Source organism: Oryzias latipes, chromosome 15 (genome assembly GCF_053564925.1).
Source record: "Oryzias latipes strain Hd-rR chromosome 15, Olatipes_Hd-rR_3.1".
Classification (NCBI taxonomy): domain Eukaryota; kingdom Metazoa; phylum Chordata; class Actinopteri; order Beloniformes; family Adrianichthyidae; genus Oryzias; species Oryzias latipes.
The window spans coordinates 26,147,793-26,160,477 of NC_136251.1; the positions used below are offsets into that span (position 1 = coordinate 26,147,793).

Consider the following 12,685-nt stretch of genomic DNA (forward strand, 5'->3'; position numbering starts at 1 on the left):
GCTTCTGATTCGCGAGGGAGATAAAGGAACATTCTGCTGCATTTCTCGCATTAAGATCCAGGAATCCAAGTTTGAGCAGTCCAGGTCCAGCGGTTTGTGAACAGGACCCGGTTTTAGGTGATCTCAATGCGAACACAGACACACCAGGTCTCTCAGCGACAGCGGCCGTACACACGGAGAAAGCAGTGACGTCATCGCCCCGCCTCCCCTCTGCTAATGCTTTTAAGAAATGAATATTGCTACAAGTTTCCCAGGGTGGATGTTAAAATACAAATGCAATCCCCTCTTTGCATTTTCGTTTTAATTATGACACAGAATAAGCGGTTTTAAGTATAAAATGAAAAAGCATTTTGAAATATTGCTTTTTCATTTGAATTTTGAGTCATTTAATGCAGCTTCATTTTGAAAATTAAAAAGCATTTCTGTTAATCCATTTTAATTGTCAAATTAGACATTTCTAAATGAATTTTGCTACACATTTACCGTGGACCTTTATTAAAATGAAATGTCAAATACCATTTTCTTTATCATTTTAATTAAGTGACAGAATAAGCAGTGTTGAGGAAGGAAATGAAAAAGCATTTTGGTGGATTACTTTTTCATTTTATTTTTGAGTCAAAAAATGCAGCTTCATTTTGAAAATGAAAAAGCATTTCTGGTTTTGACTTTGCTTTTTATTAATGCTACAGAATTGCTTCCATACGAAGCGAGGTGCCTCCGAGCTCATCTCTTCCTGGGTCCCCGAGGCTCCGGGCAGCACAGCGACATGGCTGCGTTCCTGCGAGCTCGTAAATATGTTCGTTGCGTTGTCCGTTTTTCCGACCGTGACCTGTAGACGGTTCTGCTGAGCGCCTGAGAAGATATAAGAGCAGACCTGCTGGCCAAAGTGTCATGGTGGGTCACTGCGGTTTTCTGTTTTTAGAGAGGCAGAAACGCGTTAGCCAAATGTTAGCTAGGCTAGCTAACCTAGCCTGACTTCCCAAACCTGTTGTTTACGTCTGCAGCTAACCAGCAAACATCTGCAAACAAAGCTTGTAACGTCACAGCAGCGAATACAGTTAATAAATAACCTAAGAAAAATGTATTTATGTTTATTATTCTCAAGTTAATTGCTTTTGTGTGGGAATTACGTTTACATGTAACTTCGAGAGTTCCTCAGTCACTTCATGAATGGCTAGCTTAGCTAGCGCACAATCTATATTATTATACTTTTTTAAACTTGTAAACAGCGTCTTCCAAAATAATTATTACGAATTTGTGTATGTTCTGCGAATAAAGTCGGGTTAAATGGGGTCTAGAACCTTTGTAGGTAATTTAAAAATCCAATATTTGAGTAATCTGATACTTCAGCTGGCTGCAGTGTGCAGACCTAGGCGTGCCTCAACGTGGGCGGAGTTAAACGCGTAGCGCTCCGCCCACTGTTTGTGATTTTCCTTCCCGCAATTGCGGTATTTTTCTTCAATTGTTAGTGCCTTATGTTTCCAAGCGGAATCCTGAGATGATCAAAGTAAGGATCGCCATGTAATTTTTTTTATTTGGGAAAATATTTGTTATTTAGATTTTAGGTTATGCACTTTATGTATTTTAGGGTAGGGTATGTTTTTTTTTTTTTTTTTTTTACAAATAAAACCATAGCTCTTTTTATGTATGGCTACAGGGGGAAAAAAAAGCAGACTGGACACAGTGTGATGAGTTGGTCCTCTCATCTAATATATTAATATTTCTCATATTTGCACTTGACTAGAGAATGCAATTCGCTTCTTTTCCCGCTTCTGTATCCCTGCTTCTACTCAGTGGACGAACACCCCACCCATCTCTTACTCAGTGCGTTCACATACGCAGCAAGTGAATGAGCAACAGGGCAAGATGTTGTTCATGTTTTAAATAAGCCCTGGAGATGATAGCGTTGATTGAAAAAAAGAAACGCCGCTCAGAAGTTCATTGCAGTTCTCGCGGACAGTCACCCGCAAATCCAAACAGTATGAACTGAACGCGCGATTGTGGACACGACTGCTGCGATGACCGATTGCTTGGCTCTTTAAAGCAAACCATTTTTTAGCTGATCTTCACTCTTTCTTTCTTCTTTTTCCTCTTGACCTTGCTCATAATTGGTTATTACTAGGCGAGGGTAGGGTTGGGCGATGTCCCCTAATTTGGCCGTTGACGATGTTTGCTGTCAACCATCGGGATGGACGATGACATCGTCGGGGGGGGGGGGGGGGGGTATTTTTACATTTTTCGTTCTTATATAACTGCTATTCGTTATTTTGCTTTTTTCATTTTATTTCCCAACTAATGGTTAATCCGCGATGATCCAGTATAAACTGAGGGAAGGGACTTTAACAGAAAAAGTAACAAGCAAAATAGAACAGACGTGGTCCGCTCCCGCACTTAGCGGAGTGGACCGGCGGAGGGCGGATTTACAGCTTTATGTTTGATGGGAAGGGGGGGGGGGGGGTACATGAGCGGTATGTGTGGGAGATTTAAGACTGCGATCCGTCCCGCAGCTCTAGGGGTACGAGCTATCAAACTCAGAACCGGGTCTAAACGTGTGTCTGAGCACAGTTCGGATCGTCAGCAGACACATAGCGGTTTGAGCTTCAAAGCAGAAATTTCGCTCAGTCCTTAGAAAACATTCAATCAATCACGTGGATTTGTGTTTCCAGTCGTGTCCCGACTAAATAAAGGCTGATGTTATTCTTACACGTTTACGTGCAGCGCCACCCAAAGCTAATGTTGTTAGCCCGTGTTAGCATACTGCTAATCCTGGCTACGTTCAGAAAAAGCACTGACCACACGGATTAAAATTCAAATGATGAGCGAACAGGTGTTTGATAATAACCGTAACATTATTAAAAGCACGTTTAGAAGATCGTCTCGTATTTTACCGAGCTGACATGTCAATGTATATAGCTGCTCGCCGCTGTTATCGTTTTGTATTGAATTGTTACCTTCAATAAAGTTTGGAAAAAAAGCCGCTCGGCGGAAGTTGTATCCTCTTCCGGTTTTCAAACTGCGCGTGTGCGAATGATTTATTCCGACCGAAATTGTGACCTTAGTGAACGTTTTTATATTCTGAAAACATTTTTCTGGGCCCATGTACACGGTCGGATTCTAATCCGACCATTGATCCCATCAAGATATTTTGTACACGTAACCGCGGCTTATGATGTCGACGCGCAACGTGGCGGGGGCGTGGCATCACGATGGTGGTCTCTCCATCGGGATGTCAGTCACCCATCACGATGGACGATGATATCGTCCATCGGCACAACCCTAGGCGAGGGGTAGCGAAAGCTCGTTAATGGAATATAGCGCCAAGTGTAACAAGAAGATTAAAAGAGACGGCATGAACACAAAAACCTAGAGAAATGAGTGACACTGGGGGTAAAAAAGCAAAATCCGGAACTACTTCCCTTTTTAATTGATGATACGAAAAGAGAATTTAGAGCCTGCAAGAAAACAATTCCATCTAGAACTGGATCTATGACCAATCTGCACCTGAGAACTGAGAGCACCTTCTCCTAAACAGATCCTACTGACTGAAGAAACCACATCAGATTCATAAAGCTGAGACACTTAGTATTCCTGAATGCCAACCTTTACTGTGACGAAAAATCACATACAGTGGGCGTGCCCCGACGCGTTTAGCTCCGCCCACGATAAGGCACGACTCGCTCCATACTCTTTAGCTGGGGGCATCATCAGATCTGATGCGTTTACATGCATTTTAGAAATGTGGTATTCCAAAAACACTCGCATACTTCAATTATTTATCAGTGGAAGTTCAAAGTTTGTGTACAACTTAAAACCAAAGCCTTCATTTAAAAAAACAGTTGGTCTCTCTCTTAAAATTTAGCACCAGTCACAGTCTTAAAGATGCATGCAAATCTGGAATCCGTGTTTCTGATTCTGATCTCATTGTCACCTCGTCCTGTTAAAGGCTGACGAAAATGCTGATCTGGGAGGTACTTTAGATGACGATGATGAGAGTTCAGATGATCCAAACCTTCAGGTGAGAATTTACTCAGAGAGAAAATCTGTGTTTTGTTTGATTTATTAATCCACTTAGTGCACTTTTTGTGTTGCCCATATTTTTTAAAAATAACGTATATAAACTGCATTGTTTTTTACTGTAGAATGACCAAATTTCTGTGGGTGGCATTTTTTCAAATGATAATTTTTCTTGTGTTAATCATGATATTGGTGTGACTGTTGCAGCTGGAGCTCAATGCATTCAGAGCTCAGTGGATGTCTGAGCTCAAACCGAGCTCTGGAGCAAGCGGAGCAAACCACCGACTGCTGCGAGCTAAAGGCTGGAAGAAGTCTCAAGAAATCGCTCGAGAGGAAAAGGTGAGCAGATCCATGATGTACATTGTTTAGAGCTGTGCGTGGCTGTGATTGAAAATTGACTGATGTGCGTGACCTTCTGTCAGGCTGCAGAGCTGTTTCTGAGAGCTGTTCAGGAGGAGCAGAATGGAGCCGTCTATGAGGGTTTGTCTGCAGCAATATTTCTCAAACAAATCGTATTGAACTATTTCTTCCAACATAATACATGAACACTGAATACAGTAGGCTTAATTGCACTCTTCTGTTTTTTTTCCAATTAATTAGTTACTAAAGACTTCAATTTTATTTCTCTTTTCCTGAAAATCCCTTTACCTTTTGTGAGAATCTGTCTTAACAAACCTGCCTACAGTAAATAAAGTAGGTTTCTGGTATAACAAAGCTATAAAAATATGTCACTTTAAATAAATACAAATTATTGATTCACTTATGTTAGCAAAAATTTAATTATTGCGTCATAAAATGTTAAATATTAATATTGTTATCTTAAAAAGCAAAACTTGCTTTGCATTTCATTCAGAAATTGTGATTCCATTTTTCTCCCCTTACTGTTGTGGATAAATTGAAGACTTTCTGATTTATTCTCTTGTGTGTTTGGCTCTTTGTTGTCTTGTAAAAAACAGTCCCTACTCTCTGGTTTATCAAACATTTCATAAAATGTGAGTTTATTCGTGACATACATTTGTCATTTGAATGAGACGAATCAGATCCCACCAGAGAACCTGGTTAATCTCCAACGGATACATTTGTTTCTACAGCAAACAAGACTCGCGTTCATGCACTTTTCATTTGGCAGCAATAGCATTCCCATCAGCTTGTATTCAATGATTATAGTAGAAATAAATCATACTTTTTATGGCAAATACCTGCATATGTACGTTTAAAATAACAGAAATGGTACAAAGCAGAGTCCATGATTCCTTTTTTATAATTCAAACTAGAAAAGTGTAATTTGTTGAGTAAAAATACAGAAAAAACTTTGAGATTTAAATATGTTCTACATTAATTAACATAAATTAAATTGTTGTATTTGAAAGTTTTAATATCAACTGTTCTCTGATTAAAGTTGTTTAAATACCTTTCATAGTTGTGTTTCTGAATGAATTTTGCCCAGTTTTCCTTATTTTATACCACTTTGTTGATCTGTAATCCAGTGTATTTTTTGCAGCTATTAAATTCTATCGCTTGGCTATGCAACTTGTTCCTGACATTGAGTTTAAAATCAACTACAGCCGTCCTCCGGATGCAGAGCGAGCTGCGGGGAAATAGTAAGGAGGATTTTTATCTTGGGTTTTATTCTGTCATTTGAATAGCAAAAATCAACTGTTTTCAATACTAAATAAGCACTGCCAACATATCTGTAGTGATGTTTAGTATTACAATCCGTAATAAAGTCCAAATAAAATCTATAGTTGTCTTTTTTAATTGCAAAGAAACGGAGTTAAATTACAGTTCAGGTTGTCTCTGTGTTGGATTGCTGCTTTAAATCAACGTGTGCTGTTTCTGCAAACTTCATGGAGCAGTTTTAGAATAAATCTTTCAAGTGTTCTGCTTTGCTGCTTCAGAAAGTTTTTATATTTAAACAATTTTTATTTAAAAGTCATTATTTTGGGGTCATGCTGTAAATTAAGAATACAGAAGTAAGAACTGAGGAAAAAAGTCAGAATCCTGAGATTAAAGCAAAAAGTCAGAATTTTCCATTGGCCTTTTTTTTCATTCTCCTTGGCCCAAATCATCGGTACTTGTGTTTGTTTCTTCCTGCAGCATCGAGGACAATGACGCTGATGGGGAGATTGAAGATTTGTTTGCCTACTTTGAGCAACAGCTGACTATGGAGAGTCAGTTTCCAAAGATTTGTACTCCTGAGAATGAAACGACACCGCTGCACATTTCAGGTGAGAGTCCTCTACATACTTGAGTCAAAAGAACAGCAATAAGTGATTGTTGGTTTGTTTACCAAATGATTAATGATATACATCTATGCTACTGCAGCCTTGCCACGGGAAATCCTGATGTACATATTTCGTTGGGTTGTGTCGAGTGACCTGGACATGCGAACTCTGGAACAACTGTCTTTGGTGTGCCGGGGGTTTTACATTTGTGCAAGGTCATTCTTCACACCCCAGTCCAAAGTTTAGGATGCAAATGTGAACGATTTGATGTGGTTTTGGTGATCCCTTCATAAAAATTCATCTAACTTGTTTTTCTTGCGGTTCCTCTCAGGGACCCTGAGATCTGGCGTTCAGCTTGTATACGAGTGTGGGGCCGCAACTGCACCAAACTTGGTCCCTACAAGTCTTGGAGGGAGATGTTTCTGCAGAGACCCCGCGTCCGCTTCGATGGTAAATCTGTCACAGAGGAAAGCTCATATCTCCTTTAACCCTAAAAATATTGCGATCAGAGTGACTGGAAATCCTTTCCAGTTATGAATTGTTTTCTCCCAAACACCTTTTAGAGAGTTTGTGGTTAGTTTAACTTTTCCCTCTGTAAGTGGTCTTACCTGCGAGACGCTTCCTGCTGTAGTTAGATGCTGTTTCCTGACTGTGCGTAATTGCTCGTGGGATGACCACACAAGCTACGCTCTGACTGATTTCCACGATTCTAACAGTCAGGCTGCATGCAAAGAGCACACGTCAATCATTAGCAAAAGGAAATAGCTCAACTACTTCACCTATAAGTGTTTGTTACAACCCGCAGCATGCCCGTAGAAAACAATATGCAGGAGCATTTTTGCTTTACGTCTTTACCCAGTGGTCTCCGGCTTTGATATTTCTTGCAGTCCATCGGGATGCCCCATGCATGTTAGCCCCTTTTTTTGTCCGTATCCACTCACAAGGGCAGTTGTGACTCAGACTTAAAAAGCAGAGCTGCTTCCAAAGTGTTTAAGTCCAAAAATGATTTCATGTTGAATCATCTCCACAGGTGTTTACATCAGCAAGACCTCATACATTCGTCAAGGAGAGGAGTCCTTGGATGGGTTCTACAGAGCTTGGCATCACGTGGAGTACTACAGGTAAATAGTTTTATACAGATTTACAGTAAAATCCAGCTCTGCTCTTACTGAAGAGGAGCCTTAATTGAACATAAAATGACTTTGAACTGTTGGAAATGACTGACCCCGTGTGTTCTATCACAGGTACCTCCGCTTCTTCCCTGATGGTCAAGTGCTGATGATCACCACCCCTGAGGACCCTCTGTCTGTCGTTCCCCGCTTGCGCACCAGAAACACCAGGTATGTCTTTACCATCCACAGATGTAGAGGAGAAATCACAGCGTTAAAGATCTTCATCTGTGGAATTTTTTCTTTCAGAATGGATTCTGTTCTTGTGGGTCATTTCCGGCTGTCGCAGGAAACGGACAATCAAACCAAAGTTTTTGCTGTGGTCTGCAAGAAAAAGGAGGAGGTAAGGATATGGTATTGTAAATACCGTTTGGTAAAATTACCAACAACTTCTTGAGTGTTTGGAGGTAAAAGTATTAAAATAAATCATTTAAAACTAGTTAATGTTTCTTTACAGAGTTTCACACTTGGACCTGGACTCAGAATTGGCATGCTTTTATGTTTTAAAGCCAAATAATGTGTCTAAGCTTGTCATTTGTCAACAGAAAGCAACCGAGTTTCAAAGAAATCGGTTCTGCAGGCGCAACCCAGCGTCAGAGGCGGAGCACACTTTCCACGTGGGACTGCATCTGTCCTCCAGGGGGCGTCAGAGTTTCAGCAAGCTCGTGTGGATCCATCATTCTTGTCACATCACTTACAAGTACAGCAAAGGAGAATCCGCCGTCACACTAAAGCAGCATTTCTGAGTTTGCTTTGAGATTTAATGTGTTTTTTTTTCTTCTTCAGGTTGACTGGAGAAACGGTCATCACTGCATTCGACCTGGACAAGATGTACAACCCCTTCTTCTTTGCACGCGTGAAGAGTTATACTGCTGTTTCAGAGCAGCCTCTGTAAGCACCACCAAGTGCAAATATCCCACGTGAAACTCCCCCCCCCCCATCAAGAAAAGTCCCTTCAATTTCTGCTGTAGCAGAATTGTGCTTTTGCTTTAAAGTCCTCTTTTCTACATGCAGCCCTTTGTTTCATTTCAGCTTTTGCTGTTAGAATGCTGCTTATGTCTGATAATCAGAGAGTTCAATAATTTGCTAAAACAAATTAGCAGCCCCTCCCGCCCGTTCCAGCGATGAATGTTAATCTGAGTTTTGTTTTCATGGTGCACTTTCTTCCCTCATTAAAAAGTGCTGACCAGGAGCTCTTCCTGTATTCAGCCGCATCAACACAGACTGTTTTTACTTGGAAAAAAACATGACTCATGCCAAAATCATAAAAGTCCTGTTACACAACCTCTGTAATATCTGACTTCACACCGGACACATGCACATAATCCACGAATTACATTTTCTGGGAATCGAATGTTGACGGGATTTACAGAGCAGGGGGAAAATGTGAAGCTGAATTGGATCAGACTGAAATGATTTTAAATTGAAACCCCTGCAGAACTGATCTGAGCTTTGAAAACAAACCCTTCAGTTTTTTTTAGGACGTTTGCTGCCTTTAAAGGCATAATTCTATTTTTACACAATTACTTCCTCTTATGAAGGTTATTTATGACCTAAATTAGTTACATTTTAAAAAAAATGTCTAAAGATTCGAGGATATTTAGGACATTTGATGGTTGCATCTCTGCAAATCCAGATCTTTTTGTTTTCCCAAACATCAAATAAAAATGCAGCTGCAGTATAAACAGCCAAACCAGGCTGGGAAAAATATGTTTAGTGTCCCAGTTAAAGCTTTTATTTACTTTATAGTGTGGAAAAACACATTTTTGCAACTAAATCTTTTTTACTTCCTAAAATAACCTCTACATGTTACAGTAATGATGCTTCTTTCAAAAGGAAGATCTGCCAACCAAGCATTCGCTTTCACTTTTGGTAATTATAAGGAGATCAACAATTCATTATGTCAGTTTAATGAAGAAACTTCCTTGTTGAAGCCACAGAGTCTGAAAAGCAGTGAGGCTTTGTTTGAATGTTGGCTGGCCGGTAGCTCCTTCCACAAACAGATGCTTTGTCCTTGATAGGAGTGACATGATACTCCAGTGCATCAGAAAGGAGGTCACTACAGTGAAGTGGAGAGACATACTACAGGACTGCAGATGGCTTGTTTTGTGAACACAAAAGAAATGTTTTTAATTTAAGACAATACGCTGAGACTGCAGGGAAGAATTATGAAGAAAAATCCATGAGAACTTGAACTAAAAGCAGAAGTGGTCTTCCAGATTTTTCATTTGTGCAAGATCAATTCAATGTTATTTATATAGCCCAATATTACAACAATAGTCATCTCAATGGGCTTCATACCGGTAATTGTATAGTAAACATCATGAAGTCATAGAATTCATTAAGTCAATTCTAAACTAAACTAATTAAGCAGACTAAACTAAACTGGGCATCCCTGCCCTTAGACCCTCCTTTGCAGTAAGGAAAAACTCATAAAAAAACAGATTCCAGAAAAAAAAAAAAAAGAAACCTGCAAGGGTGTCCACATGAAGGAGGGATTCTCTACTAGGATGGACAGGCGATGTACCAAAATAGAAGAACTTGCTTATCTAACTCTACGACTACATGTTTAAGTGGTCCAGCAGATGAGCTTCATCCAGATGGAGTTGGGGGGCGGCTGGGGGCGCGAGACGAGCCAGGGTCCACTGTCAAGTGTAGGAGAAGGAGCAGCAACGAGGTACAGGAGCACGGATGAGCCGACTGGAATCTGGAACCACTCCCACTCACCCGGAGGGGAGTGAGAAAGAGAGACAATACATCAACTAAATGATAAATAAATGATCAAGAACAGAGAAGAGAAGGAGAGTAGAAGTAGATGAGAAAGGAGGACAGAACCCAAGTGCACCATGCTTTCCCCAGCTTCAAACTTGTAGCCTAATAGCAACTGTTATTAAGTTTAATTTAAACACAATAACATTAAGTTAAATAATTTCTGATTACTAGCTTGTCTGGAAATAAGCCTGTCCAAAGAGGAATGTTTTCAGTCTAACGTTGAATGTGGAAACTGTGTCGGCCTCTGGGAGCTTATTCCATAAAACAGGGGCTTGGTGGCTAAAGGCTCTACCTCCAACTGTGCTTTTACTAATTCTAGGAATCACAAGCAGTCCTGCGTTTTGCGAGCGAAGTGTTCTGATTGGTTGGTGAGGCAGTAAGAGATCTTTGATATAGGACAGGGCCATACCATGTAAGGCCTCATAGGTTAGCAGGAGGTTTCTTGAACTTGATTCTGGAATCAACTGGGGGCCAGTGAAGTGAAACTAACACAGGAGTGATGTGATCTCTTCTGCTACTTCCTGCTAACAATCTATTTGCTGCATTCTGAACAAGCTGGAGACTTCTTAAGGAACTTTTAGGACACGCTACTAACAAAGAGTTATAGTAATCCGGCCTAGATCCTGTTTAAATGAAACCCCTGGCTTTCTATACTTTCGCCATCCAGGGAGACTATCTGAGCAGACAGAGCATCTCTGAGGTTATTAGGACCTGGTATAATGACCTCAGTTTTTTCTGGGTTTAAGAGGAGGTAATTGATTGTGTTATGACAAGAATGTCAAACATGTGGTGGGATTTGAACGATGTAACTAACTTCTTTACTGGTTAGAAAAGAAAAACAGATAGTATACCCTTCACACTTCTCTCAATTTATTACTTAAAAAAATAGTTTAAAAATGATGGATGTAATACAAATCTCAGCCCTCCTATTTACTTTTATTGTTAGACCAGTTATATAAACGACCTTTATTGTGAAAAGCATTGGGGGAAAAAACCTCCATCATTTCTTTTGTTTTTGTATAAATGCTTCAGAGAATCAAAGTTTTCTTGTATTCTTGTACATAAAAGGCATCTGTATCCAGTTAAGCTGTAAAGCAGCGTTCAGAGGATGCTGCTGGAAGCAAAGAGAGAAAGTTCTGAAAGCACATGTTTAAGCACGTTTAAGGTGGAACCGACTGATTCTGGAGGAAAGAATGTGGGATTTGCTCAATCTGAGTGTTCCAGGAACAGTGAGGATGAATAATGGAGAGGCATGTTTGTGCAGCGTGCCTCATCAACACCGAGGTGGAGGCGTGGCAGACCTGCACAGCTTCACAGGGTTCCCAGGAAGGATGACGAAAACTGGGGGGAAAAATGAAATTATTTAGTGGAACATAGTACTCAATAACCACAAAAACGTCTACCCTTATGTTTGGAAAATCTCTAACAAACTCTTGAACTTGAGTTCCTAAAATTTTCTGTTGTCAATGTAAGATTACCACTTTAAATTCACTCCTTTGTCGGGAATATGATTTGAAAATTAAGATTCAAGTTGACTGTTTGATGCTAAACAAACAATTTCCTAAAAAACAAAGCACTGATTCTCAGAAAAATGGAAGTGTTTGTCTTAAGTTTTCCTAAGCAAAAAGTAGTCTATAAGTGAACTATAAGTAAACAGCGGGGCGAAAAGGTGTTAACTCGGCTCACATTGCACCATAACTTACAAATAAATTCTTTAAAAATTAGAATATTTGTGATTTTTCTGGATTTTTTCCCCTCATTTTGTCTGTTATAGTTACGTTAAACCTATATTGAAAACGACACGCCTCTCTCATCTTTTTAAGGTGGAGAACTTGCACAATTGGTCACTAAATACTTTTTTGCTCTTTATGTACAATACTGTAAACTTGAAATGTTACAATTTAGTCTAAAGAAGTATTCAGTTCCTACAGTACAGATATCTGGCCTATAGTATACTTTCTACTTATACCCAATATACCCGATTGTGATTAAGAAAGATAAACTTCAAGTGTAGTACGTATTGCCAAATGTTGGTTTTCTTATTTTGTTTGCTTTGCTGTTTGGTTTGTTGAATTTAATTAAGATGTTTTGGGGTTCTAATTACTACAAAACAGCTGCTTCTGTGTATTTTGAATATGCCTCAGACCGTTTATTTCTGTGATTTTAGTCACTTTCTTAGTTTATTTCTGAATAGGTTTACTTTATTCATTTATTTTTACATTTTTAAGTTTCTGCAACATCTGCCTCAACATAATTTCTTAACATTCTGGTGAGTAAATATTCTTACATTTTAAATTTGAGTTAAAAAAGAAAGTAAAAAATGACCACAACCACATACATTTAGAATAGATTAAAATTGTTTTAGTAAATTATAATTTAATAGATACCACAATAAAGAAAGGATTTTTTTTCCATAGCTCGATAAAAACAACAGATAATAATAACGTTTTAGTTTTATTGAATTTCCTTGGTGATTAATATTTGTAAATGGTTTCTTCCAACCAC

The 12,685-nt window shown here is 39.3% G+C and overlaps 1 protein-coding gene across 1 annotated transcript; it reads left to right on the forward strand.

Moving 5' to 3' along the window:
• Positions 1 to 687: 687 nt before the first annotated feature.
• On the forward strand, positions 688 to 8,626 carry fbxo9 (F-box protein 9). The gene is made up of 13 exons (XM_004077194.5): positions 688 to 894; positions 3,944 to 4,015; positions 4,222 to 4,353; positions 4,437 to 4,494; positions 5,516 to 5,615; positions 6,112 to 6,242; positions 6,340 to 6,454; positions 6,571 to 6,689; positions 7,270 to 7,360; positions 7,484 to 7,579; positions 7,658 to 7,751; positions 7,954 to 8,108; positions 8,195 to 8,626. Exons 1-13 carry the CDS (start codon positions 892 to 894, stop codon positions 8,301 to 8,303), a joined length of 1,275 nt encoding a protein of 424 aa, XP_004077242.1. The 5' UTR covers positions 688 to 891; the 3' UTR covers positions 8,304 to 8,626.
• The last annotated feature ends 4,059 nt before the right edge of the window (positions 8,627 to 12,685 follow it).

What these genes read in the sequence shown, in the direction of transcription:
- fbxo9 (XM_004077194.5), top strand. An exon ending in CATCACGTGGAGTACTACAG is followed by an intron (nt 7,361 to 7,483) that starts GTAAATAGTTTT and finishes GTTCTATCACAG; the next exon opens with GTACCTCCGCTTCTTCCCTG. An exon ending in TCTGCAAGAAAAAGGAGGAG is followed by an intron (nt 7,752 to 7,953) that starts GTAAGGATATGG and finishes ATTTGTCAACAG; the next exon opens with AAAGCAACCGAGTTTCAAAG.